The sequence below is a fragment of the Mirounga leonina genome, unplaced genomic scaffold (genome assembly GCF_011800145.1).
Source record: "Mirounga leonina isolate KUSES-001 unplaced genomic scaffold, KU_Mleo_1.0 Mir_166, whole genome shotgun sequence".
NCBI classification, from domain to species: domain Eukaryota; kingdom Metazoa; phylum Chordata; class Mammalia; order Carnivora; family Phocidae; genus Mirounga; species Mirounga leonina.
The window spans coordinates 11,753,856-11,780,509 of NW_023270418.1; the positions used below are offsets into that span (position 1 = coordinate 11,753,856).

The window sequence follows — 26,654 nt, forward strand, 5'->3', positions numbered from 1 at the left end:
CGTAGTCTACTTGACAGGTGGTGGTGGGATGGATGGTCACCAAAAGCTGGGAAGAGTCAGAGCGTTGAAGAACAGGAGCAAGGGCATGCCAGGAAGGGGCAACGGGTGGATCAAAGGCAGGGCTGAGCCTCAGCAAGCTGCTGGGAAGGAATCATAGGCAGCTTGCTGTTGCCCGAGAGAAAAGAACCGAGAGGAAAGTGATGGGAGATGAGACTACAGGCAGACATTTCCTTCAGGAAATTGTTGCTGGGCAATTTCTCTCATTTGGAGATATTTCCTTCAATAGGCAAAGACACTCTAACAAAGAGTGACTCCAGAGCCTGGCTTATACCCTCTACTGAAGGGAGTTTACGTGAAGTTCGTAATGCTTGTGCTCTTCTGATGATCGGTGGGAGCCCCTGCTCATAAAGCAGCCCCCTTTGCAGCTGGGCATTCCTGCCATTAGAGACCCACTGCTTTGCCCTCCTCGGGTTGCGTGCCTTGGAGTAGGCCGGCTGTGGCCTCTTGCCCCAGACACAGCTGACTCATCACCATTTCGGTCAGACGCCACTGGGAGCTCGGACAGGTCTCCCCCACAGGCCAGCTCTGCAGTTTCCTGATATGAGGACGAGGCAACAATGAGGGGGCAAGAACAATCATGAGAGACAGACCTACTGCACAGCCCCGGGAGGGGTGCTTCCTCACACCTTTGGGAAAGAAAAAACCCCGGGTGAACCCGCATGGTCCGACAATGAGTTATTTTGTGTAGCTCTTTCAGGGAACACTTACTGCGGACAAAATATGTGCCCAGCAAGGCAATATACTCGGTACAGATAAACGATGAAGGTACCACCTGCCCTTGAGGAGCTCACAGTCTAATGGGGGAGATGGACGTGCTATTTTCAAGGCAGGGCGAGTGGTGCCAACTCCCCTCTGATGGGAGTGCAGCTCCTGAGAGGTAAAGCATGGGAGGATATTAAAAGCTTAAAAAACATCTTAAGGGAATATGCTTTAATGATCATTCTGGAATGAACTACAGTTAGCCACATCAACTGCTGACATGCAAATGTATACACGAAGTCCTGAAAGATACTCCAAACCAGTTTATACCCCTTAAGAGCTCCCAGATTTCCCTGACAATACTTATTTATACTCTTGACTGATTTGGTGAACCATTTCTGAAAAAGCAATGAAAAGGTAAATTTCAGTCCCCAAAGGACAGAACTTAAACATAATTTGGAAAACAACCTGATAATACCAAGTTGCTGGCATGTAGATATCCATTTTCAATTGTTTCAGATTTGGCTATAAAAGCTAAGATGGAGAAAACCAGCAGTGAGTTTTTTTTAAAAGGAAGAAGGCAAGACTGATGAATCACAGACCTGTACCTCTGAAACAAATAATACATTATATGTTAAAAAAAAAAAAAAAGAGATAGTAGGAAGGGAAAAATGAAGGGCGGGAAATCGGAGGGGGAGACGAACCATGAGAGACTGTGGACTCTGAGAAACAAACTGAGGGTTCTAGAGGGGAGGGAGGTGGGGGGATGGGTTAGCCCGGTGATGGGTATTAAAGAGGGCACGTATTGAATGGAGTGCTGGGCGTTATACGCAAACAATTAATCGTGGAACACTACATCAATAAATAAATAAATAAATGTGTTAAAAAAAAAGGAAGAAGAAGGGTTAACATTTACTGAGTATGTGCATCTTGTCAAACACTGTGCTGAGGGCTTCATCATATGCATTATCTCCCTGCATCTTCCCAACTGTCCTCTGAGGGAGACTCTAGCACTGTGACCGTCTCCATGTGATGGACAAAGCAACAGAGTCACACAGAGTGGGTAACCTGTCCTCCAGCCATCCCTGGAAGAGGCAGGTATCACCTGACAGTATGTGCACAGGAAGGGCCGCATCCTTCACCACTTCACCATCCTTCAACTGTCCCCCCTCACGGGCCAGGCCCCCGTTCCCGCCCGGGACGGCTTTTTTTTTTTCCCCCCAGCAGTTTTGCCCTGAATAGGCTTTAGGATAAGTTCCTTCCTCGTGATAAGCAGGGCCCACGACCTCTGACAGCTGTTCCCCGCTCCTCCTCATCCTCTGAAACAATCAGTAAGCATTAGAGAGTGCTTTTCCCTTTACAAAGGTGATAATTAGATAACAAGCTGAGATTAAAGTAATTACAGTCAGACAGCTGGTGAGGCAGCACAGTCATGTTGAAATATTGTTGGTACTTCAGCATCTGGTTCTAATAACAGCACAGGCTAAAGGATTTTACATTAATTACAGAACATAATTTAATATAAACATATTTAATTACAATTGATGAGCGGTAAACTGTTCAAGAATGACTTAACCCCTTCCGCGTGTCAAAGTGATGGGAACTTTGGGCAGGCTGCAGCCTCTTCCGCTGTCTCTCTCAGCCTCCCCCGCCATGCCTTCCACAACTCCCTGGTCCCCTCTCCTACAGAAAAATCCCCCTCAAAGACAGAATGTTCTAGATGGGGATGTTGCTCATTGACTATCCCATCCTTAGAGAGCCAGGTGAAAGGAGGTGAGTGTGCCAGCCAGCCTGGGATGCGTTGCTTTGGCTGGACCAGCTGCCCTTCCTCATATTACCTCACACTGATGAGACAAGGTTAGCTCCCCTTAGCTGGTCTTCCCCGTGTTCTCACACCTTTATGTGGTGCTGGCTTGGCTTCTGACAGTCAGTGAACCACCTCTTAGACCATCCTCAGATCTCCAAGAAAAAGTATGTCATGACTAGGAAGTCCCTGTACATGGTAGCAGGGGTATTTTCACAGTTTTGGAGTAAATGTGTAATATCTGGAGACCCCTATGTGAGAAAGGACACTCTGCTCTGTCAGGAATTCTTCCTTACATGCTGCTAACCCCTCCCCACCCCCTCCAAACTAGCAGAAACAGGTCTTGTGTGAAACAGTTTCAAACAAATTGGGACCACACAGACACAATCCTCAGTGGATAAAGGACTCAATCATCATTACCTACACATCAACTTCCGAGGTTCATAGATGAGAGATATTCAAAAGCCACAAACATGCCATGTTATGGACTGCATGACTATATTCCCCTCAAAATTCATATTTTGAAATCATAACCCCCAATAGGGCAGTATTAGGAGATGGAGCCTTTGGGAGGTAATTAGGTTTAGATGAGGTCATGAGGGTGGAGCCCTCATGATGAGATTATTCTTAAAAACCAAAAAGTGGAAACAACCTAAACGTCCATCAACCAATGAATGAATAAACAAAATGTGGCATAGCCATACAATTGAGTACTATCCAGCCATAGAAAGGAATGAAGTATAATAGAGGCTACAACATGGATCAACCTTGAAAACATCTTGCTAAGTGAAAGAAGACAGACACGAAAGCCCACATTTTGTATGATTCCATTTTTATGACATGTCTAGAATCGGCAAATCTATAGAGATAGAAGGTAGATTCATGGTTACCAAGGGAAGGGAGGAGAGGGGAAATGAAAGTGACTGCTTGTACACTTCAAATTCGTTAAAATAGTAGATCTTATGTTATATAAATTTTAACTCAATTAAAAAAAAAACTACCAATCTGGGAACTGGAGCTTAATCCCCCTGGAGAAGCTGCGAGCCTCTGTAAAGTGGGTGGCTCACAGTTATCTCATCCAAGAGGTGAGGAAGCTGGGGTATTTATACACCAGCTCCCACCAGTCACTGACTGAATAAGGTTGCTTCAATGCAATCCCTATCAAAATCCCTATCAAAATTCACAGAGATAGAGAACAATCCTAACATTTGTATGGAACCACAAAAGACCCTAAATAGACAAAGAAATCTTGAGAAAGAAAAACAAAGCTGTAGATATCATGCTCCCTGATTTCAAACTATATTACAAAGCTATCATAATCAAAACAGTATGGTACTGGCATAAAAAACAGACACGTAGATCAATGGAATAGAATAGACAGATCAGAAATAAACCCATGCATATTTGGTCAATTAATTTACAACAAAGGAGGCCACAATATACAATGGGGAAAGGATAGTCTCTTTAATAAACGGTTTTGAGAAAACTGGACAGCCACAAGCAAAAGAATGAAACTAGACTACCATCTTACACCATATGCAAAAATTAACTCAAAATGGATTAAATCTGAATAGAAGACCTGAAACCATAAAACTCCTAGAAGAAAATGTAGGTGGTAAACTCCATGACATTGCTCTTGGTGATATTTTGGATCTGACTCCAAAAACAAGGCAACAAAAGCAAAAATAAACGAGTGGGATTACACCGAACTAAAAGGATTCTGCACAGCACAAGAAACTATCAACAAAATGAATAGACAACATACTGAAAGGGACAAAATATTTGCAAGTCATATATCTGATAAGGGGTTAACATCCAAAATATATAAAAAAAACTTATACAAATCAATAGCAAAAAAAGCAAACACTCCAATTAAAAAATGGGCAGAGGATCTGAATAGCTACTTTTCCAAACAAGACATACAGACGGCCAACAGACCATGAAAAGATGCTCAGTATCACTCATCATCAGGGAAAAATGCAAATCACAACCACAATGAGATATCACCTCATATCTATTGGAACGGCTATTTCAAAAAGACAAAGAATAACAACTTTTGGCAAGGAGGTGGAAAAAAGGGAACCCTTGCGCACTGTTGGTAGGGATGTAAAATTGGTGTAGCCACCATGGAAAACAGTATGGAAGTTCCTCAAAAAATTAAAACTGGAAATACCATATGATTCCACCTCTGGGTATTTATCCGAATTATATGAAAACACTAATTTGAAAAGATATATGCACCCCTATGTTCACTGCAGTATTATTTACAATAACCAGGATATGGAAAAAACATAATATGCATTGATGGATGAATGGATAAAGAAGATGAAGTATATATATAGATATATATCTATATCTATATATATAAACAAGGTTTAATAGAAATCCTTGAAAAAGTAAGCCAAGAAACAGAAAAGAAAACCACAGTTAAATTCAACAGAAGAAAAGTCATGGACTCTGATGAAGAGGACGATTATTGAAATTTAAGATGTTTAGAGACTGGAACTTAATGGAACAGTTCTAGGACAGATAAGACTGGGTAGAAGTGAAGATCTGATTGTTTACTTTGTTTATTGTCTATATATGCCTTTTAAAAAAATAAACTTGTTATGCAAAAAAAAATCCACAAATATATATATCTATATAGATATAGATATAGATTTATATTGTATATATACACAATGGAATATTACTCAGCCATAAAAAATAATGAAACCTTGCATTTGTGACAACATGGATGGACCTTGAGGGTATTATGATGAATGAAATTAAGTCAGACAGAGAAAGACAAATGCTATATGAACTCACTTATATGTGGAATCTAAAAACAAAATGAAACTCATAGATACAGAGAAAAGAGTGGTGGTGCCACAGGGGAGAGGGGCTGGAGGGTGAGCAAAATGGGTGAAGGGGGTCAAGAGGTACAAGCCTCCAGTTATAAAAGAAATAAGTCATGGGGATGTAATGTACAGCACGGTGACTCTAGTCAATAGTGTTGTCGTGCACATTTGAAAGTTGCTAGAAGATTAAATCTTAAAAGTTTTCATCACAAGGAAATAAAAACAAGGTTTTGTAACTTTGCATGGTGATGGATAGTAACAGACTTAGTGTGGTGATCATGATGTATACAAATATCGAGTCATTACATTGTTCACCTCAAACAAGTATGATATTATATGTCAGTTATACCTCAATTTAGAAAGTCTGTATAAAATGCTTCACAGTGCTAGACACAGAGAAAGCTCTCAATAGATGTAGTTATATTTATAGGAGACTCACTATGGTTAAATAAGTTGATCAAAATTGCACAGCTAATGCAAAGTCGCGGTAGGATTTACTCAGATCTGTCTATACGACACAATCTTTTTTTCTTTTTACAATACAATCTTTCATACTGAGAATTATACTAACCAAATATATACTAACCACCTTGCAAACACACATCAAAAGGCAATCATGTCATCATTGCATTCAGAGGCTATAACAACATCTTTATATCCTTACTCTCCTTCCCCCTTATGTGCCCTGTTTGGGGGAAGCAGCTGCTTTTCTCACAAAAAGGCCCGAGGGCTGATGTTATTGTCTGCTCAAGTTTAAATAGATGCGCGGGGTTTTTTATGGAGATGCTCATTTGAGATGCAAAGCCTGCACATTTGCCGCCAATTTAGTGCAAAGGACCAAGATATACGAACACCTGAGACTGCAGGAACAGCAGGGTGACACTTCCTCACTCACATGTCGGTCCTCCTGTTCCCCTGTTGAATCACCCGACTTTCAGTGGGCTCAACAAAAAGGTGCCCTAGCAGAAGAAAATGGAAGGAATCTCTTCCCATCATGCCCTGCATGAACTCCCAGCAAAGGGCGTGCCGGAGGAATGACAGAAGGACATGGGGCTCAGAAGCCAAACCTACCTGATCAGGTAGTGGTTGATAATAGTGTCGAAGTAGCTGTAGTACACGGCATTGTTCACGTGGCCATACTGGTCATTGTCCTGCCATCTCGTCTGGATGGGTAAGAAGTACCCATAGGCCTCATGGTGTCGATGACAATCCTCAACTCTCTGGCTCTTTGGTGATGTGCCCAAGGAACGGACATTCCTAGGAAGCAACCTCGAAGCCCAACAGGTCATAGCTGGTGATTGCTGTCTTGGAGCAGACCTTCAAGAAGAAAGCAACAAAGGATAAGGATGGTGTGCCGAAATCTTGATATCAGGTTTACAAAGCAATTTCATTCAATTTTGCCCATCGGTTTCAAAAGGAAATTCGATTTTTCTCCCAGGAGGTAAATCTTCCTTTATAATCCAAGTCCTTGTCACAAATCTGTTTACTTTTTTAAAAGACTCCTTACTAAAAAGGCTTTCACAAACACTGACAGAAACCAGTGAAGCCTCTGTTTGAATTTTTTTTTTTATAAAGATTTTATTTATTTATTTGAAAGAGAGAGAGAATGAGAGACAGGGAGCACGAGAGGGAAGAGGGTCAGAGGGAGAAGCAGACCCCCCGCTGAGCAGGGAGCCCGATGCGGGACTCGATCCCGGGACTCCAAGATCATGACCTGAGCCGAAGGCAGTCGCTTAACCAACTGAGCCACCCAGGCGCCCCTGTTTGAATTTGACTAGTGGGAATTTAAATTAAAAAATTTTGATTTATATTTGTATGGAGGTCTTCCATTCCACAAAGTATTTTCAAGGCGGGTACATTCTTTCCTCCCTCCCTCCCTCCCTCCCTCCCTCCCTCCTTCCCTCCCTCCCTTCCCTCCTTTCAGATTTTTTATTTACTTGTTTGTTTGTTTGTTTGTTTGTTTATTTATTTGAGAGGGTGAGTAGGGGCAGAGGGAGAGCAAGTCTTAAGCAGACTCCACACTGAGCGTGGAGCCCAAGGAGGGGCTCAATCTCATGACCCTGAGATCTCAACTTGAGCCAAAACCGAGAGTCCGACACTTAACTGACTGCACCACCCAGGCACCCCGAGGTGGGTACATTTCTGCTGAAATCTGTAACACCACTGAGGACATAAAGAGAGAGCTCAGGCAACCAGTATAAAATAAAATGTTTGCCAGAAAATATCATCAACTGGGCCTACTATCAGGGCTTTTTTAAGGGTATGAATTTTTTTCTTGGAACAAAAGTAACTTTCCAAAAATGGGAAAAAATTTAAATATGCATAACAAAGGGGGGATCCCAACAACCCAATGACACCAGTTATATTCATTATTCCAGTCTTATATTCATGTATCTGTATATGCATTCTTAAATTGGACCATATTGCACATGCCGTGTCACTATCTCTTATGCTTAACAATAGATCATTATCATGCATGCATATTCTTCTACATCATTTGTAATGTTGAATTCCATAATATTGCATTGTATTAAAGCACCACAATTTATCAAATCCTCTATTGTTGCATACTTAGGATTCTGACTCCAATTTTATTGACTGGGATTAGAATCTTTGTAAATAAATCTTCCCACACATCCGGATTATTTTCTTAGGGTAAACACCACCCAAGCAGAATTGCTAAAGGGCAATTGTTAAAGATTTTGAGATAAATCGGTGCCCTCCAGAAAGGTGGTACCAACTTCTACCCTCCCCAGTGGTGATGTGCAGGCCAATTTCCTTGTTGATTTTAAAATGCTTTGTCGATTTGACTGTGTTCTCTCATTTCCACACAAATTCAATGAAATGTGCTAAGTGGAGAGAATGACTCCTGCCACCGGCTGTGTTAGAATAACCAGTATCAGAATAACCCCTCTGTTTGAGAAGCGCTATCAAAGCTAGATAAATGTAAAAGAAGAGCTGCTTGAAGCTAGGAGCAAATAATCAAGGCAGCAGGACTTTACAGGCTGCAACCTTGGGGACAGGGGAACACATTCAAGGGAGCCCAGCACTTGCCAACACTTTCTCATCCGGGTATTTGCCAGCTCAACGAGTGGGGAATAAAGCCTGCAAGATGGCAGCAGCCTACAGCTCCTGGTGGTCTTGTCATGTTGGAAGAGGGGACAAAAAGTGATAGGCCAGCATCCTGGAGAAGGGTGAGCTGCAGAGATGTGAGCCTGGAGGTGCAGGGTCCCCTCAGGGCATCTGCTGCCTCCCACACAGCACATGCTCTGAGGAGACAGACAAACCCTTGGAAAGCAACTACTACAAGGCTAAAAACCTAAGGAGAAAATAGGAGTCTCATTGTGCTGAGGACATAGCTTTCAGGGCTGCTGAGGAGGAGGGCAAAGACCCCAGACTCTCAGATTCAACCCGAGAAGGGTTACCCCCTTACAGGGAGGACAAACTTTAAACTGATCAGCCTTGATCAAGCTTACCTACCCAAGTTAAATCACCTTGAGAGGGAAATAACACCACCTACAGCCTCTGCAATGTTTCATACACAAAGTCTGGCATTCAGTCAAAACCAGCCAGGCCTACCAGTAAAGAGGAACGAATGACCAAAATCCAAAAGTATTAAAAAAAAATAAAAATAAAAAATAAAGAGATTCAGAGACTCACACAAATTTTAAAATAACCATGATTACCAGACATCAGATAAAGGGCTAATATCCATCCCTAATACATAAAAAACTCTAAAACTAAGGGGGTTAAGAGTTTTAAAAACCCAACAGAAAAATAAATGAAAGTCACAAAGAGACAATCCACAAATGTTTTTAAATGACCTTTAAACATATGAAAAGATAGACTTAGGTCATAATATGAGAAATTATAACTATGCTGCATTACTGTTTCTCAGTGATGAAATCTGGTAAAAATACAAAGCTTGACAGCACATTCTCTTGACAGGACCTCTTACACGCTGCTGGTGGGAATGTCCCCCACCTCTATGGGAGGAGAATGTGACAATATCTAATGCAATCATGAGTGAGTTTACCTTTTGACTCATATCTAAGAATTTACCTTGAAGGTACACCTTCAAGAATACAAAAATACAGGGCGCCTGGGTGGCTCAGTTGGTTGGGCGACTGCCTTCAGCTCAGGTCATGATCCTGGAGTCCCTGGATCGAGTCCCGCATCGGGCTCCCTGCTTGGCAGGCAGTCTGCTTCTCCCTCTGACCCTCCCGACCCTCCCCCCCTCTCATGTGCTCTCTCTCTCTCAGTCTCTCTCTCTCAAATAAATAAATAAAATCTTTAAAAAAAAGAATACAAAAATACATATGAAAAAGGAACATCACTATTGGTTATTGAAAAAATACTGGGATAAAACAAACAGAGGATTGGTTGAATCAACTATGGTACATTCACACGATGGTATATTATAGAGCTGTAAATAAAAACTAAAGAAGGTGTGGTAAGGAGTGATTTCCAGGATGTATCTGCAGTCAGTCAAAATAAGCAAAGGGCAAGAAAGCATATATGTTACTTTTGCATAAGAAAGAAGAGAAAATAAGCTCTTTTCTGGGAGATACAGGCTAGCTGGAGCAAGGCAGAGGGAGAACACCCAGATGGTATGCACAGCCTATGTTCCTTGAAAGCAGCTCTACAGGCCACTAGATGTCTGACAAGCCTGAAGCCTGCTCCTCAGGCCACAGCTCCAGGCCAGGCACAAAGGCCTATTTCACAGGACTGGGGGGTGTGCTTCTGTCTGCTATCTATGCAATGCCCTGGGGGTGGCATCCTGCCAAGAACTGCCTCTCTGACTGCCATAGTCTCCTGGGACGCAGGGATGCAAGCCCCTACCCCATCCCCGGCTACTAGAGCCAGGGGATCAAGGGATGTCCTCTGGGTAGCAGCTGCAAAAACCAGGGCACCAAACAGGCAAAAGCTCCCTTCCAGGAAATGTTGGTACTCTGGAGCACGGCAAAGGGAGAGCGTAAAGACGGCACCAGCCAATCTCCATCCCCAGAGAGTTTTCTAGCAGGCTACTAGATGTGTTAAATTTGATGCCTGTGCTCAGGCTAATGCTTTAATAAGATAATTATTTATTTATATTTACAAAAGGAAAATAAGGAAGGTTGAACTTGAAACTAATGAGGGTGCATTAACAAGGTGGGTGGGGTGAAAAAGGGGAAGTAATACTCCTCTGAATATAGCTTTTTGTGTAATTTTGGGTTTGGGGACCATGTTAATGTTTTACATACTCACACATGATGATGATGATGATGATGAAATTAACAATGATGGAAGGAAAAGAAATAAAAAATGGAATATAAACAGAAACAAATGAGTCCAACTATATTTCAAATGAGTAACAATCACACTGAAGGGAAAAATAATTACTTTTGAATACAGAGTTTTGACTATATACCCTCAGTCTAAAGACAAAAATCTTTTAACAAATACTAAACACTGGTTAGTGCACATGTTTTTTTATAGTGGTAGGATTAGCAATTCTGGAACTGCTTTCTGTGAACCTAAGACTGGGAAAATGGGTAGATATGCCAAGGATAATGTGAGCCAGATTTCTCACTTGGAGAAAGGATTTACAAATAGGAAGGGGAAAAACTAAGATAAGACTTCTGGTGTTAGATTAAATTTTGGAGTATCAGTATGAATTCACAGATTAGAGACAGAAATAGAGGTTTCTTATCTCCACTGAGCCTTGACACAATGACACTCTAGTAGCAAAATGATCATATTGAAGTATCCAGATCTTAGGTTCTAAACACCTTTCTCCACTAAAGGAAAGGAGGATGTCTTAAAGAAATGACTGATTCCAATGCTGGGGCAGATAAAATAAAAGATGATCCTGTTGTGGCACATCGTGTTGTGCCAGCAAGTAAAGAAAGTTCAAAGAAGATTGCAAAAGTCCGTAAGAGCCTGCCTAAGGGGGTTTGAAATGGCCATATCTGGACTATTTGAGCATTAGATTTAAAAATGAGATCAAGGGTGGGGGGTGCCTGGGTGGTCAGTCAGTTGGGCATCCAACTCTTGATTTCAGCTTAGGTCACAATCTCAGGGTTGTGAGATTGAGCCCCACATTGGGCTCCACACTGGGTGTGGAGCCTGCTTGGGATTCTCTCCCTCTCTCTCCTTCTGTCCCCACAACTCTCTAAAAGAAAAAATTAGATTGATGGATTATAATCTTCTCAATTAAATAAGAATTCCTAAGTCTGCAAAATTAATAAATGGGGTCAAAGGAAAAGTTATTCTTTCCCTAGGTATGCCAAGTAATAAATGTAGAAAGGATAATAGATTTAGAAAATCATCATTTTGCAAATATCATAGTAATAATTGATTCACTCAAGAATCACTGATGAATGCTAAAATACACTAGGCACAAGTTTGGTGAGGAGCATAATATTTATATGGTCCCCAAATATTTCTCCCACAAATTATTTACTCATTACAAATCAATAACAGTAGCTTTATGGTGGATCACACACAAAGACAGTATGATTTTACCAAGTTATCCAAGTCAGTAACACCAATAACAAACCAACAGACTGAGACGATATACTGAGACAGACACAGTATCACTTCTGTGCTATTTCTGGCAACAATGCATTATCTGAATCTAATCATGATGGAACATCAGAAAAACCAAAATTGAAGAACATTCTACAAAGTAATTGTTCTGTATTCTTAAAAAATATCAAGATCATGAAAGACAAATAAGGGTGGAAGAATTATTTTAATTAAAAGAGACTAAATATCCCTGACAAGTAATTGTAAGGCATGATCCTAAATCACTGGATTGGGAAAAAAAATGGAGCTATAAGGGACATTATTGCAAGAACTGATAAAAATTTGAATTCAGATTGTAGATCACACAATAGTATTATATCAATATTAAACTTCCTAATTTTGATAGTTGTACTGTGGTTATTTAAGATGAATTCCTTGCTTTTAGTAAACTCAACTGAAGAATTTAGGAAATAAGAAGCATGACATTTGCAACATCCTGTCAAATGGTTCAGAAAGAAATAGTGTGTGTGAATGTGGCAGGGGAGAACACCTGTGCATGGAGGAAAGGAAGATAAGGCAAATGGGGAAAAAAATGTAACACATTGTAACTCTTGGTAGAAGATATACAGTAATGCTTTCCACCATTCCTACAAGTTTTCTGTAAATTTGAAATTTAAAAAAATTAAAGTTGTCCCCCAATATTCATATGTTCAAAACAGATTTTAAAAAACTATTTTACCAGAGCAATGGAATCTATGAAATATAATCATTATATTATGAATTCAGTAGATAGGTTAAACAACAGATTAGTTATAGTAGAAGAAAAAAATTAACTGGAACATAGGTCAGTTTAAATATTAAGATTGAAGCACAAATAGATAAAAAAAATTTAAAATACAAACAAGCATAACCAACACATATAGGACAGCACTTTTTTTTTAAGTGACATAATTGTTGTAATTAAAGTTTTAGATAAACAGGAGGCAGATAATGGGTAAGAAGCAATATTTGAAGAGATACTGACAGAAAGTTTTCCCAGACTGAAAGACCTGGAGCCACAGATCCAAGAATCATTATGACTCCAAGTTGGTTAAATTAAAGAAAAGCAACCAGAACAAAACTGCTGAAAACCAAAGACAAAGACAAGAGAATCTTGAAGAAAAAACGAAAAGACATTTTACCTTCAAAGCAACAACAACAGGCTGACTTATTTGATGGAAACAACGGAAAACAGAAGATGGCACCTTGAAAGCTCTTCAAGTAAAGAATTGCAAAGCTAGAATTCTACACCCAGAGAAAATATCCTTCAAAATTGAAATCTAAATAAATAGCCATTTTAACAAAACCTGAGAGAATTCATCCCAGCAGATCTACACTAAGGGAAATGCAGAAGGGTACTCTTTAAGCAGGAGGAAAATGATCCTCAATGAAAGCATAATAATGAAGAAAAGAATGAAGAGCAGTGGAAAGGGTAAATAAGTGGGTAAATTTAAATTAATACTGACTCCTTAAATAATAATATTGATAATATCTTATGGTATTTAATATATATAATATAAATATATAGATATTTAAAATATTCCACAGCAGTAGCAAAGGGATAGTAGAGTAAATTCAGTTATAGTGTTCTAAGGTCCTTGTATTCTTCAGTAAGTGGTAACAATCCTAATTTAAGGTTGACCGTAAGTCCAGGATGCATGTTGTAACCTCTAGGATAATCACAAAAATAACAGAAAATGAATATTTAATTAACAAAAGGAAAACTAAGCAATAAAAAAAATCTTCAAATCCAAAGAAGAAAATATCTAAGGTGAAATGACCAAAACACAGATGAGACACACAAAAAACAAAGTAAGGTAGTAGACTTAAGAAAAAAAATAACAATAATTATATTAGTTGTAACTAAATACTCCAAATAATAGACAAAGATTGTCAAAATGTATTTTTTTTAAACCCAACTACACATTACTTAAATGTAAGGACACAGAAAAGCTGTGAGGAAAAAGATGGAAAACATACAAACATTAACCCCCCCAAAAAAGGCTGGTATAAATGTACTAAAAACAGACAAAATAGATTTTAAGGCAAGAAGTATTACTACATATAAAGAAAAACTTTTGGTAAAGATAGAAGGTCAATTCAACATGAAGATCTCCACATAGTCTCAAATGTAGCAAAAGCTAACAAAACCAAAGGAGTAACAGACAAATTCCCAAACCCAGTGGGCAGCTTTAACACACATCTCTCAGTAGCTAAAAGAACAAGCAGAAAATAAATTAGGTAAAATATAGAAAATCAGAACAACATGATTAACAAACTTAGAGCACCCAATGATTACAGAATATACCTTATTTTCAAGTATCTATGGAACAGTTACCAAAATAAAACATATACCAGGCCATAAAACACGTCCCAACAAATTTCAAAGAATTAAAATCAGAGTATGCTCTCTCACTACAGTGGAATAATCTAAAAATCAATAACAAGGAAAAAACTTTGAAAATCCTTAAATACCTGAAAATCAATAAAGTTGTAAATAACCTATGAGTTAAGTAAGAAATAACAATAGAAATAATAAAACATTTTCAATGAATAATAATGCAAATATGATATATAAAAACTTGTGGGATACAGCTCATCTGTACTTAGAGAAAATATAACAGTTAAATGAAAATCTCAGGATGAAAATCAATGACCTAAGGATCCATCTCAAGAAGTGTGAAAAGGAACAGCAAATGAAACTCAAAGAAAGTATAAGAGCAACAATAAAAGATAAGGGCAAAAATTAATTTAAAAAGAAAAAAAGTAGGGCACAGGTCATTAAACTTTTTCTGTAAAGGGACAAAGGGTAAATATTTCAGACCTTGTGGACTACATGATTTTCACCACTATTCAACACTGCCATTGTAGTGCAAAAGCAACCACGGACAATACGTAAATGAATGGATTTAGCTGTATTCCAATAAAACTATAGTTACAAAAACAAGTGATGGGTAGATCTGACCAGGAGCCATATTTTGCCAATCCATGCAATAGAGGAATACAACAAAAATAAAAGTTGGCTCTTTAAATTAAAAAAAAAAAAAGAATTGATAAAATGCTAGTAATACTATAAAGGGAAAAAGAACATCACTACAGATCTTACAAGCATTAAAAAGATGAGACATTATAAATAACCTTAGACCAATAAATTTGATAATTTTGATGATATGGACAGATACCTTTTTTAAAATACTAACTTACCAAAAGTGACACAAGAAAAAAAAAATAGATAATCCAGTCTTATGTCCATTAAAAATAAGAAGCTATAATTCAAAGCCTACTCATAAAGAAAACTTCAGGCCCAAATCACTTTATCAGTGAATTCTTTAAACATTTCAAAAAGAACCAACACAAATCTTATATAAATTATTTCATAGAATGGATAAAATAAAATCACTTCTGAACTCATTTTATGAGGCCCCCTACCAAAACTTACCAAAAAATAATTATTACCAGAAAGGAAAAGTATAAGCCAATCTCTCTCATGAACATAGATGAAAAAATCTGACAAAATCAAATAAAAATATTAGCAGATCAAATCCTATGATACAGAAAAAGAAGATTTCAACCAAGTTAATTTATAACAGTAATACAAAGCTAGTTTAACATTTGAAAATCAACCAATATAATTTACCCAATGAGGTAAATAAGAAAAATTATATAGTCACAGGGCGCCTGGGTGGCTCAGTTGGTTAAGCAACTGCCTTCAGCTCGGGTCATGATCCTGGAGTCCCGGGATCGAGTCCCGCATCGGGCTCCCTGCTCAGCGAGGAGCCTGCTTCTCCCTCTGACCCTCCCCCCTCTCATGTACTCTCTCTCATTCTCTCTCTCTCAAATAAATAAATAAAAATCTTTAAAAAAAAAAATATATATATATAGTCACTAAATAGATGCCCCAAACAAGCATTTGATGAGATTCAATGTCCGTTCATGATGTTTAAAAATCTTGATAAACTAGTAATAGAAGAAATCATCACTTCTATTGAGCATCATAATGTTTAATGTACTATTAAACATTATCATCATTGTATTTCTATTAAGCATAGTGGTCCAAAGAAAAGAAATTAAAATTATTAAAATTATTTTTTTAAGTTTTAAAAGAAAAATCTGTGTCATTGATCACAGATTATAGAATTATATACATAAAATATTCAAAATAATCTACAAATAAACTATTGATTAAAAAGTGAGGGGCACCTGGGTGGCTTAGTTGGTTAAGCGACTGCCTTTGGCTCAGGTCATGATCCTGGAGTCCCAAGATCGAGTCCCACATCAAGCTCCCTGCTCAGTGGGGAGTCTGCTTCTCCCTCTGACCACCCCCTCTCGTGTTCTCTCTCTCATTCTCTCTCTCTCTCACATAAATAAATAAAATCTTAAAAAAAAAAAAGTGAATTTAGCCATCATGGGATACAGACATCATACTTAAAAATCAACTATATTTCTATATACTAACACTGAACAGATGGAAAATGAAATTTTAAAACAATATCATTTACATTGCTATAATGTAAGCTATCTAAGAATCCCCAGCATCAAAAATACCAGATACCTAGGAACAGCATGTGTAAGACCCGTATATTGAAAACTACAAAGCACTGCTGAGAAAAATTAAGGAAGAGCTACAAAATTGGAGGGATATACTATGTCCATGGATTAGAAGACTAAGTATTGCAAAGATGTCAGTTCTCCCCATTGATCTTGAAGTTCAATGTAAACCCAATCAAAACCTGAGCTGGCTTTTCTATAAAAATTAATAAACTGATCCTAAAATTTTACATGAAAAGGCAAAAGAGTTAGAACAGCCAAAAAAAAAAAAAAAAAAAAACCATGAAAATGAATAAAGTTAAAGAATTTACATTATCAAATATCAAGATGTATGATAAAGTATAGGGTAATTAAAATAGTGATATTAGGGCGCCTGGGTGGCTCAGTTGGTTAAGCGACTGCCTTCGGCTCAGGTCATGATCCTGGAGTCCCGGGATCGAGTCCCGCATCGGGCTCCCTGCTCGGCAGGGAGTCTGCTTCTCCCTCTGACCCTCCTCCCTCTCATGCTCTCTGTCTCTCATTCTCTCTGTCTCAAGTAAATAAATAAAATCTTTAAAAAAAATAAAAAATAAAAAATAAAATAGTGATATTAGGATAAGATGGACAAATAAATCAGTGAAACAAAATAGAGCATCTAGAAAATAGACCACTCATATAAGACCACCTAATTTATGAAAAAAGTGCTACTCAATGCAATGGGGGAAAAGATGGTATGTTTAATAACTGACATTTTTAAATGAAATTTTAACCCACCTCAAAGCATGCATACATATCAATTCCACATGAATTACAGATCTAAATGTAAAAGGAAAAACAATAAACCTTCTGGAAAGTAACACAGGCTATATTCTTAATGTTGGGGTGAGCAAAATAACTTCTGAATACAGGACACAAAAATCACTTACCATAAAAAGAAAAGATTAATAAATATAACTTCCTCAAAATTAAGAACTTACATTTATCAAAAGATACCAGTAAGGTATGTAATACACATATCCAGCAAAGAATTCATACCAAAAATATGGAGAGAACTTCCAAAAATCAATGAGAAAAAAATGGACAACCCAATTTTTTAAAAAAGAAGAAAAAGACTTAAGTAGGCACATAATGAAAGAGGACATCCAAATGGCCAATACGCATAATAAAAGGTGCTATCTAACCATTATTAGCCATCAAGAAAATGCAATGATAACCACAATGATTTCACTTTAAAACCCCTCAGAATGGCTAAAATTTTACTTTGTTGGTGAGTATGTAGAGCAATTAGAACTTTAATACTCTTCTGATGGGAGTGTGACTGGTAGCTACAACTCAGAAATCTATTTCCCAGTATCTACTAAAATTGTACAAACACATATCCTGTGACCCAGCAATTCCACTCCTTTGCATATATCCAACAGGAATGCATACATATGTCCACCAAAAGACACATACAAGAATATCTATAACAGCATTGTTCATATAGCCCCAAACTGGAAACAAAACAAATAGTAGGATGGATAAATAGTGGTAGATTCATGGAATAGAGTACTACACAACAATGAAAAATGACTTTCTGATACACATAATCACATTAATGTATCTTACAGAAATAATTTTGAGGGAAAGAAGTGAAACACAAGAGTGTACTTGCTTTATGATTGTACTCATATAAAGTTCCAAAACATCAGAAGCTACAGTGACAGAAATCAGAATGATTACTACTTTCGATAATGACTGGGGAGAGGTATAAAGAATGCTTTTGCAGTGTTAGTAATGCTCTACAACTTGGTCTGGGTGGTGTTTACATGGGTATATTACTCTGTAGAAACTTACCAAGCTTCTTTCATTTATGAATGTGCTATACTTCAATTAAAATGTTTTCCCAAAAAGTATGCTATGTGGACAGAAGTTATATGATTATATTAAGTCTCTAGTGTCCAGAAAAGTTTATTTTTTTTATACAGAGAATTTATCTCTCGTCCATTTACCCTAATGCTAACTCAAAAAACTTGAGAAAATTAAGTTCTTCTTTATCCATATAAGGCCTTGTTATATCAGTTGTTCTGTGGATGTGCACATACAGCCCCAAGCAGACACTGATAAAAACAGATTTTAACTCTCACATGGTAAAAAAGAAAGTAATGTCTTAGAACCTTTGATGACCTGAAAATAACCTGCCATCTAGGTGACATTTACAAGGAGAAGTTTTTTAAACTTGTACATTTTTACACTAAACTTTCCTGAGGAATCAACCTCCATCGCCTGTTACCTTCGGGGAACACAGAGGTTAATAATATTCATTCACTTGAACACACACAAAAATCTCAAAATGAAAGAATGCTCTGCATGATACTGAGTACCAGGTGGCATTCTGACTGACCACGAAGAGAAAGTAGAGGGAAATCCTTTTTTCAAGCAATTTTAAAGAGCTGTATATTTAAGTAGCAAAGAACACGAGCATATCCAAAGGAAATCAATTTTGACACCTGCTTCATAGATACTCAGATTTTACAAATAATATTAAGGGCATTCCATATCCTTTGGGAATGTGCCTTGACTTCACAAAGCCTGTCGCCACAAACGGGCACTTCCCTGAAGCCGAAGCAGGGGTGAGGGGAGGATCCTGCCATGCAAAGAAATTCTCAGGAAGCTGTGAAGATATTAGCTATTTTACTCAATTTATTCCAAGCTGAAACATAATAGTACATTATAAGTCTCTTTTGATTTTACTTAATCTAATGAAAAAATGTTCATCTTTTTGATAAGTGCTCATTAGCCATTTTTTTCTGACATAAACAGACAAGAAAGATGTTCTTGTGCTGCATTTAAAACGCAACTCAGCTAATTACAGTGCAATGACGCAAAGAAGAAAATCAATGCACTGAAATTTCTCACTTGAATTGTCTTTATAGTTGAATTAAATATCTAACCAAAAAAAATTTTTTTAAAGGGCCCCAGCAGTATATTTTATACTCAGGTTGAATAATGTTTAAGTAAACAAAGGCCAAATTCTAGCATCTGATATAAATTTTTTAAAATTTTCTGATGTCATTTACTCTCTAAAAATAGTCACTGAATTTATGAAAAGGGTACATGCTTGGAGGGGGAGCAGTGTGCTGTCCTTTTGAGAAATGGTGATAAATCTGCATAAGCAATTCACCCTATTTTACCCAGTCCCTGGTAAGACCAAAAGCCAACGTGTAGCTAATAACCAGTCCGGGTGGGAGCCAGGCCAGGGCATGTTAATAGCATAAAGCTAAGTGATTTCTGTAAGAATCAAACTTTCAGCCCAGGCTGATGCCCAGGCTTTTTGGGAATATCAGATGGTTTGGACTTTTTGAACCTCAGAGTATTAATCCGCTGAAACCTTATCCTGAACAAGTCTAACAAAATTAATGCCACTTCCCAAAATGCTTGATTCACGCTCCAGGAAGAATTTCACCTACAGTAATCTGATCCTTTGGGTATCTTAAATCCAGCCTATTACCCAAATGATCATTTCATTGATTTTTTTAAATTCATGTTTTATTATAAAGTATATTTATCTGAAACTAGAAACTTTAAAAATTATTTTAGCTCTATGATATATAAATTATGCATATTGTACCCAAACTCACAGGACAAAACATCATGAGAGAAGTAAGTAAAATTGATTACTTAGCTACTTCTTCCTACTTTATGAAGTCACTATTTAAATAAATACATGCAGCTTTTTTTTTAAAAAGCCATCTTATGAAATCAGTATTTAAATAAATACATGCAGCTTTTTTAAAGCTTGTTTTAATGAACAAACAGAATAGCAAGAGAAGAGTCTATTGATGAGCTCATTGGATGGATGGTTGTCCAAGTCACCTTCACAAATGATTGTGCTATCATTTCATAGTCATTAGCCACCGGATACTAAGAAAAAAGACACACATAATATTTCCTGTATGGGGGTGGGGGAGGCTGCATACAAGAGGCATTGCAATTAAAAGCAGTGGTCAGAGTAGAGCCAATTAAAAAAGTAACAAAGACACACAGAAGGTGAGGGCCTCTGAACATTTTGTACTACCTCTTTCCATCTACTATTCTGCAATTTCTCATTTGCATTTCAGTCTTCCTCATTTAGCTGGGAGCTCCCCAGGGACGGGACTAAGTGAATCATCTTTTTCTCCCCAGTGTATAATACAGCACTTGGCAGGAATTGCTCAATTTCTTGTTTGTTGAATGAACAAATGAAAGAAACAAACTCTTCACCTGCTCCACAGAGAATCAATCACATCTACTCCTATTTTTAAAATGATGCTTTACTCTGTTTGCCTTTAGTATCCCCAAATAATCTTCCTGTCCTCTAGTCCAGTGATCTCCAAAGTGTGGGATATGCATCAAGCATTTATCTAGGATGATCCAATGATGAGAAGCATGGGGAGGCAGGAAGAAAATACTAGAACTTCCATTGGGGAGGCAGGAAGAAAATACCAGAACTTCTATTCATGTTTATTTTTTTATATCAAGACTAAAAGACAAATTAAGCATCACTGGAATATATTATATGGGTTAATGCTGACACCCTCACTCACAGCGGGACCTGAGATGTCCTAAGGAAAAGGAGGATTCCACTCTAGAATGGCATCCTTCCTTGGACAGGGCCAAGAATAAGTAGATTTACACATCATACATTGCTATAGACAGAATGTTTATATCCCCCCAAAATTCATATGGTGAAATCTAATCCCCAACATGATGGTATTTGGAGGTGCTTAGGTCGTGAGGGTGGAGTCTCATGAAATGGGATTAGTGTCCTTATAAAAGGGACTCCAGAGCACTTCCTCATCCCTTCCACCATTAACACAGTGAGAACACAATCATCTATAAACCAGGAAGCCACCCCGAGCCGGACACCAAATCTGCTGGTACCTTCATCTTGGACTTCTCAACCTCCACAACTGCGAGAAGAAAATGCTGTATATAAGCCAACAAACCATCTTCTCTAGTTTTTATTTTGAAATCTTTTGATTGTAAAAATGACACATCCACTTGATTAAAACATTCCAGCTCTACAAGAGCATTAAATGAAAAATACCCACTCATTGCCTTTATAAAAAGTTACTACCCCATTATTCAACATCTTGTTCCCTACTATCCACCCACACTGGTTCTTCACTCCCATCCCGCCCCCAACCCACATCTGGATGTCCACATTCATGGACAGGATTACTGGAATTGTCATGTAACCACTAGACTAACTGAGCTCTCTGTCTATTCTCTTTAAGATCATTTACCACTTTTGTAATTATAATATTGTTGCTGTGATTCTTTAACTGATATCTGTCTCCTCCTCTAGACAGAGATTCTTTGAGGGCAGGGACCCATTGCTGTTGCTTTCTTAGTTTGTCCTGATTCTAGAAAGCACTCAACAAATATCTGATGACTAAATGAACGCTGACAAAGTGCTTGCTTCAGCAGCACATATACTAAATGAATGCTGACAAGTATTACAAATAGTAAAAGTTCTGGAGAACTGAACCAACGCTTGTCTGTGCACCTCAGTGACCCCTGGTAAGGGCTGGGAAAAACACGGATGTCAGAGATAAAAAGGGCTATACTCATTATTTAGGTCAAGTCGCTTCTATTCCCTGAGTCACCCCAGCTGAGAAACAGCAGCCCTGGTCTATTTGAGCTTATAGGAGACAGAAAAACGATTTCTTCTTTGTGTAGTGACCTACCCAAGGGAAGAATCTTTTTCATCAGGCCCTTCCTTACCTCCCAAAGTTTTCTTCTTCATAAACAAAAGGTCCTGATATCTGAGAGGCTCTCATGTTGAGTGAGACTTATCCAGCCGGACTTGGAGTGTAAAGCGCCCCCCATGAACCAACTCTCTGTCTTGATGGAAAATAAGTGATGTGCACCATGAGCTCCATAGTAAACCTCTGTCTGTAACACGACAAAACCTCACCACTTGATTTCGGCATCCTGAACACAGTCAAGGAGCACAGGCCTACTACACTCACCCTCAAACCTTCTCTGGGGAGAACAAAGCAAGAGTGTGCCAAGGGCACCCAATGATGACTGGGCTGGGGTGTAAACCCTACCAAACCGCGTAGGGTTTCTTCCTTTTTCCCCTTCCTCTAGGGGTTGGAGACCTAGTACATGAAGATGACAGGGCAAGGCAGGAAATCATTTTAGCATAAGGACAGTATGGGAGACACCCAATATGGATTGTTTGTCATATTTTACAAATACTCCCCACCCAGAGAAGATATTGTGAAAATCCCCTCAAACCCCATCATTCAGTGCTCTGGTACCATCTGGTCAAGGACACATGGAATCAACCACCGAAAGGGCATAATTCTGAGGACTGGGAGCAAACAAATAAAAATGAAGAGGCCACAGGGCAGGAGAGAAAAGGCAAGAGCACAAGACAAGGAAGACTTACTCAGCCTCCTTGAACCTGCTTCTCCATCTACAAAATGGGAGTAATGAATGCAAAGTCCTGAATTTAGTTGTAAAACGTCACAGGCACAAATCTAAGGAGGGGACTCTCTGATGAGAACCAGGGGGTTTAGTTGACCAAAGGTCAATATGACACACGTGTGATGTATGCAATTGTTTTTAAATACAGTCTCCAGCTGCATGAATAGAAATAAAATTGTTTGCAACAAATAAAGAAAGAACAAAAGTCTATTCTTTCTGCATGAATTTGAGGTACAGCATTCAGTTTTCAGGGGAACTCTCAAGTTCCAGAGGAAGACGAGCAGCATGGCAAAGGCCCAGAAGTCGCGCTACCCGGGATGAACACAGGGAAGGCTCCCAAAGCCCACGGAAAGCCCACCCCTGCTCATCATCTTGGCTCGGCTCGTGCCTCACCACCTAGTCTGCGAATCTGGCAATCGTTAGCCTCCTCCTGATGATGACACCACCCTTTCTTTATCTCAGCAGACAACAAAGGATTTCATTAAACAGGTCAATTCAATCTAATATTTTATGTGTCTGTATAAATATATAAGCATTTATTTATATCCTGCCTCATTCTAAAAGGGATCCAAGGTGGTTTACAGTGATATATTAAAAAAAAAAAAAAAGCAAAATAGCATACAGTGGAGAATAGATAAGAAAGATAAATATTATTTTAATTGTTTTCTTTTTTTTTAAGATTTTATTTATTTATTTGAGAGAGAGAGAATGAGAGACAGAGAGCATGAGAGGGGGGAGGGTCAGAGGGAGAAGCAGGGACCCGGATGCGGGACTCGATCCAGGGACTCCAGGATCATGACCTGAGCCGAAGGCAGTCGCTTAACCAACTGAGCCACCCAGGCGCCCGATAAATATTATTTTATTCTACCTCTCCTCCTCTCCCATCCTCATTTTTGCCTTGGGGTCCCAACTCACATATGCCATCCCATTTGACCCAACACCTGCTCTGAATGAGTGGCCGCGGCAGCGGCAGCCTGAATCAAATCTATGCATCCAGCTTCATCTTCCCTACTCCTCTCCTTCAGTCCTAACACTGTCAGGCACCAGAAACACAGTGGCATCAAGACAAGGCCTCTGCCCCACAGAGTTACCGGTGTCGCAACTCATCTTCTTCCCAACAGGTAGGACGCTTAAGAAACTGGCAACGTTGACTTAGAAAGTGCAAATTTAGGCACAATGGGATGGGTGCCTCCAAACCTTTGAAGGGCCCTCATATGATTTCTTTTCTTCTTCTGGCTTTGAACTACGCTATTTTATGTGTACCCTTGTTTGAAGAGGCCTCAGATTCCTTTTGGATCTAAGGAAATGAGAAATGAGTGAATACAGGCCAGCAACATAGCAGAGCAGTTAAATGCAGGGATATGGGAGTCTGCTGACTTGGTTTCAAATCCAGGCTTGGCTATTAGCTACAATGTTAGATTATTTTAGATTCCTTAGACTTTGGGCAACTTACATAGCATCTCCTTGCTTCAATTTTCTCATCTTTAAAATAAGAATATCAATATGTTGGGAAGATTAAATGGCATGACGCATGTGAAGCACTTAGCCCAGGAACTAGCAATGGTAGTTAGTGATCGTTAAATACAAGCATACTTGGAAATATAAAAATGTATAAACATTAAATATATGTAAGCCTACTTGAAGACATATTATGTAGAAAAGGGTATCATCATGAGAGCTTATGGACCTGAGAAACAAACAGGGTTTTAGAGGGGAGGGGGGAGGGGGGATTGGTTAGCCCGGTGATGGGTATTAAGGAGGGCACGTACTGCATGGAGCACTGGGTGTTATACGAAAACAATGGATCGTGGATCACTACATCAAAAACTAATGATGTATTGTATGGTGACTAACATAACATAATAAAATTAAAAAAAGAAAAGAAAAGAAAAGAAAAGGGTATCATGATACCAGTGAGCTGAACTGGGATTTTATTTTCATCACTTCTCAAAGCAAAGTCTGCGTTTCCTTAGATGGAGATTTCTACTCTTGAGTTAAAAGAATGAGTTTCTAACATCTAGAGTATTTTAAAACTCACAAAATTAAAAACTGCAGCAACACAGGAGTAAATTCTCTGTTGTTACAAATGGATAAGCAGCATGATCCCTCCATCATGGCTGTCACTGGGAGGGGGCTGAGCTACGGTCTATAAATTCCCTTCCTACCGCAAGACTCTGAATTTGAATTAAAATATACTGTACAGTGAGAACAAAAGAATCATATAGCCCCAGGATGGCCCTTCTGTCAGCTTGACCTCAGAAGACTAGATCAGAAGAACTGAAGGCGGGTTTCTGAAGCACAGCAAAGATAAGGAATTCCCGGACCTGAGAAGACTCAGATGGCCAGAGGCCAAAACATAGTGTGCTGGATTATTCTGCTTGGCTCCTGGAAACCAAATGCAAATCTAATCAACAATCAATCAATATTTATTGGATCCAGCATTATGAAAAGCTCCAGACACGGTACCAGAAATAAGACTGAGCCACAGGAATAGGCTGAGAGATCACTAAGGATGACAAGGGCCATGAGCCTTATTTTCGCTCTCAGGAGCTGGGCTGTGTTCCCTGAAGCACAGGTCAACTGTCAGTGTTTTCAGGTGCAAGCTGCCAGGCCTGGGGGTCACTTGGAGATACCATTCCTCAGTCCCTGTCCTACGCGGTGAGGTCCATGCTTGGAGAGCTACAGCATTAGAATTCTGAGACTGTTGCCCCATAAGGCTGGTGGTGGTCTTCCCAAACATGGTTTCTTGACAAAATATTCATCAGAAGCGTGACAGACAGTAAGGAGTAGTCGAGGAGCCCCAGAATGAATATTTTTAAAGTTTGCATTTGAGCTCCTAGGAGAAAGATACATCATCACCAAATAAATGAGAACATCTGAAAAATATCTGCCCTTATCAGATAATTTTAAAATAAACTGTTGTTTTTCAAGCCGCTCTCTGGTTCCTTACAAATGAGTGTTAACTTCTGTTCCCCATCAAAAGCTTTTTTATGCATTTACTCCCAAGTTGTCATGCTGCCTACAACATCTGCAATAAAGCAATTAGAAGCCATGGAGTAAACAAAATGTGTTCAGTAGAATGGCAGGCTGAGGAAGCAGATCAGAAATATTTACACACTGTCTGTCAGGGTGTTTTCTGGCTTTTTCTCTGTTTTATTCATTTATACTAATGTGTGGACAAGAGAGTTGAAAACATTTTGCTAAGAATGAAACCCTGAGATTTATATGAAATTCCTAAGCTTATCCTTGGGAAAGAAGCCACAATCTGTTTTCAGGCAAGAGTAAAACACTTGCAATTCCCTTTGAAAAACAACATCCAATCTTCCCTTAAATTGAGATGCCAGAGCCACTAGATTGTGATTTAAATCAGAGAACAAAATTAGTCCAGGTACACCAGGGTGGAAGGAGAAGCAGAGCAGACACTGGTAAATAGCCTATGAATTCAAAATGTAGAGTCTTCCCCCTGCCCCCAGCCAATTCTGACTTCCAACCAATTAGAGAAATAAATTGGCAGTTCACCTACAACTTGCTGGTAAACAAACATTTTTCACCAGCCACTTCATGACTGTTTTTTTGCTGTGCATTTTTAAATTCCATAAAAAACTGGGATGGAACAATAACTCTCAGAGTTCACAATAATCGCTGGCAGGGCTCTAATGGAAAACAAAATCTCCACCTCATTCCAACCATTTGCCATAGTAACAGAAGCCTTCCTA

The 26,654-nt window shown here is 38.8% G+C and overlaps 1 protein-coding gene across 4 annotated transcripts in view; it reads right to left on the reverse strand.

Annotated features, from left to right (window-relative positions):
• LOC118015733 overlaps positions 1-26,654 on the reverse strand; it is a 185,526-nt gene that overhangs the window by 86,558 nt on the left and 72,314 nt on the right. For all 4 annotated transcript variants that reach the window (XR_004680690.1, XM_035012519.1, XM_035012520.1 and 1 more), the window contains one exon: positions 6,475-6,720. Coding sequence is in view for 3 of the 4 variants with exons in the window: in XM_035012519.1 (XP_034868410.1) it covers positions 6,475-6,692 (218 nt within the window). In the remaining variant the exon portion in view is untranslated. The remainder of the gene's footprint in view (positions 1-6,474; positions 6,721-26,654) is intronic.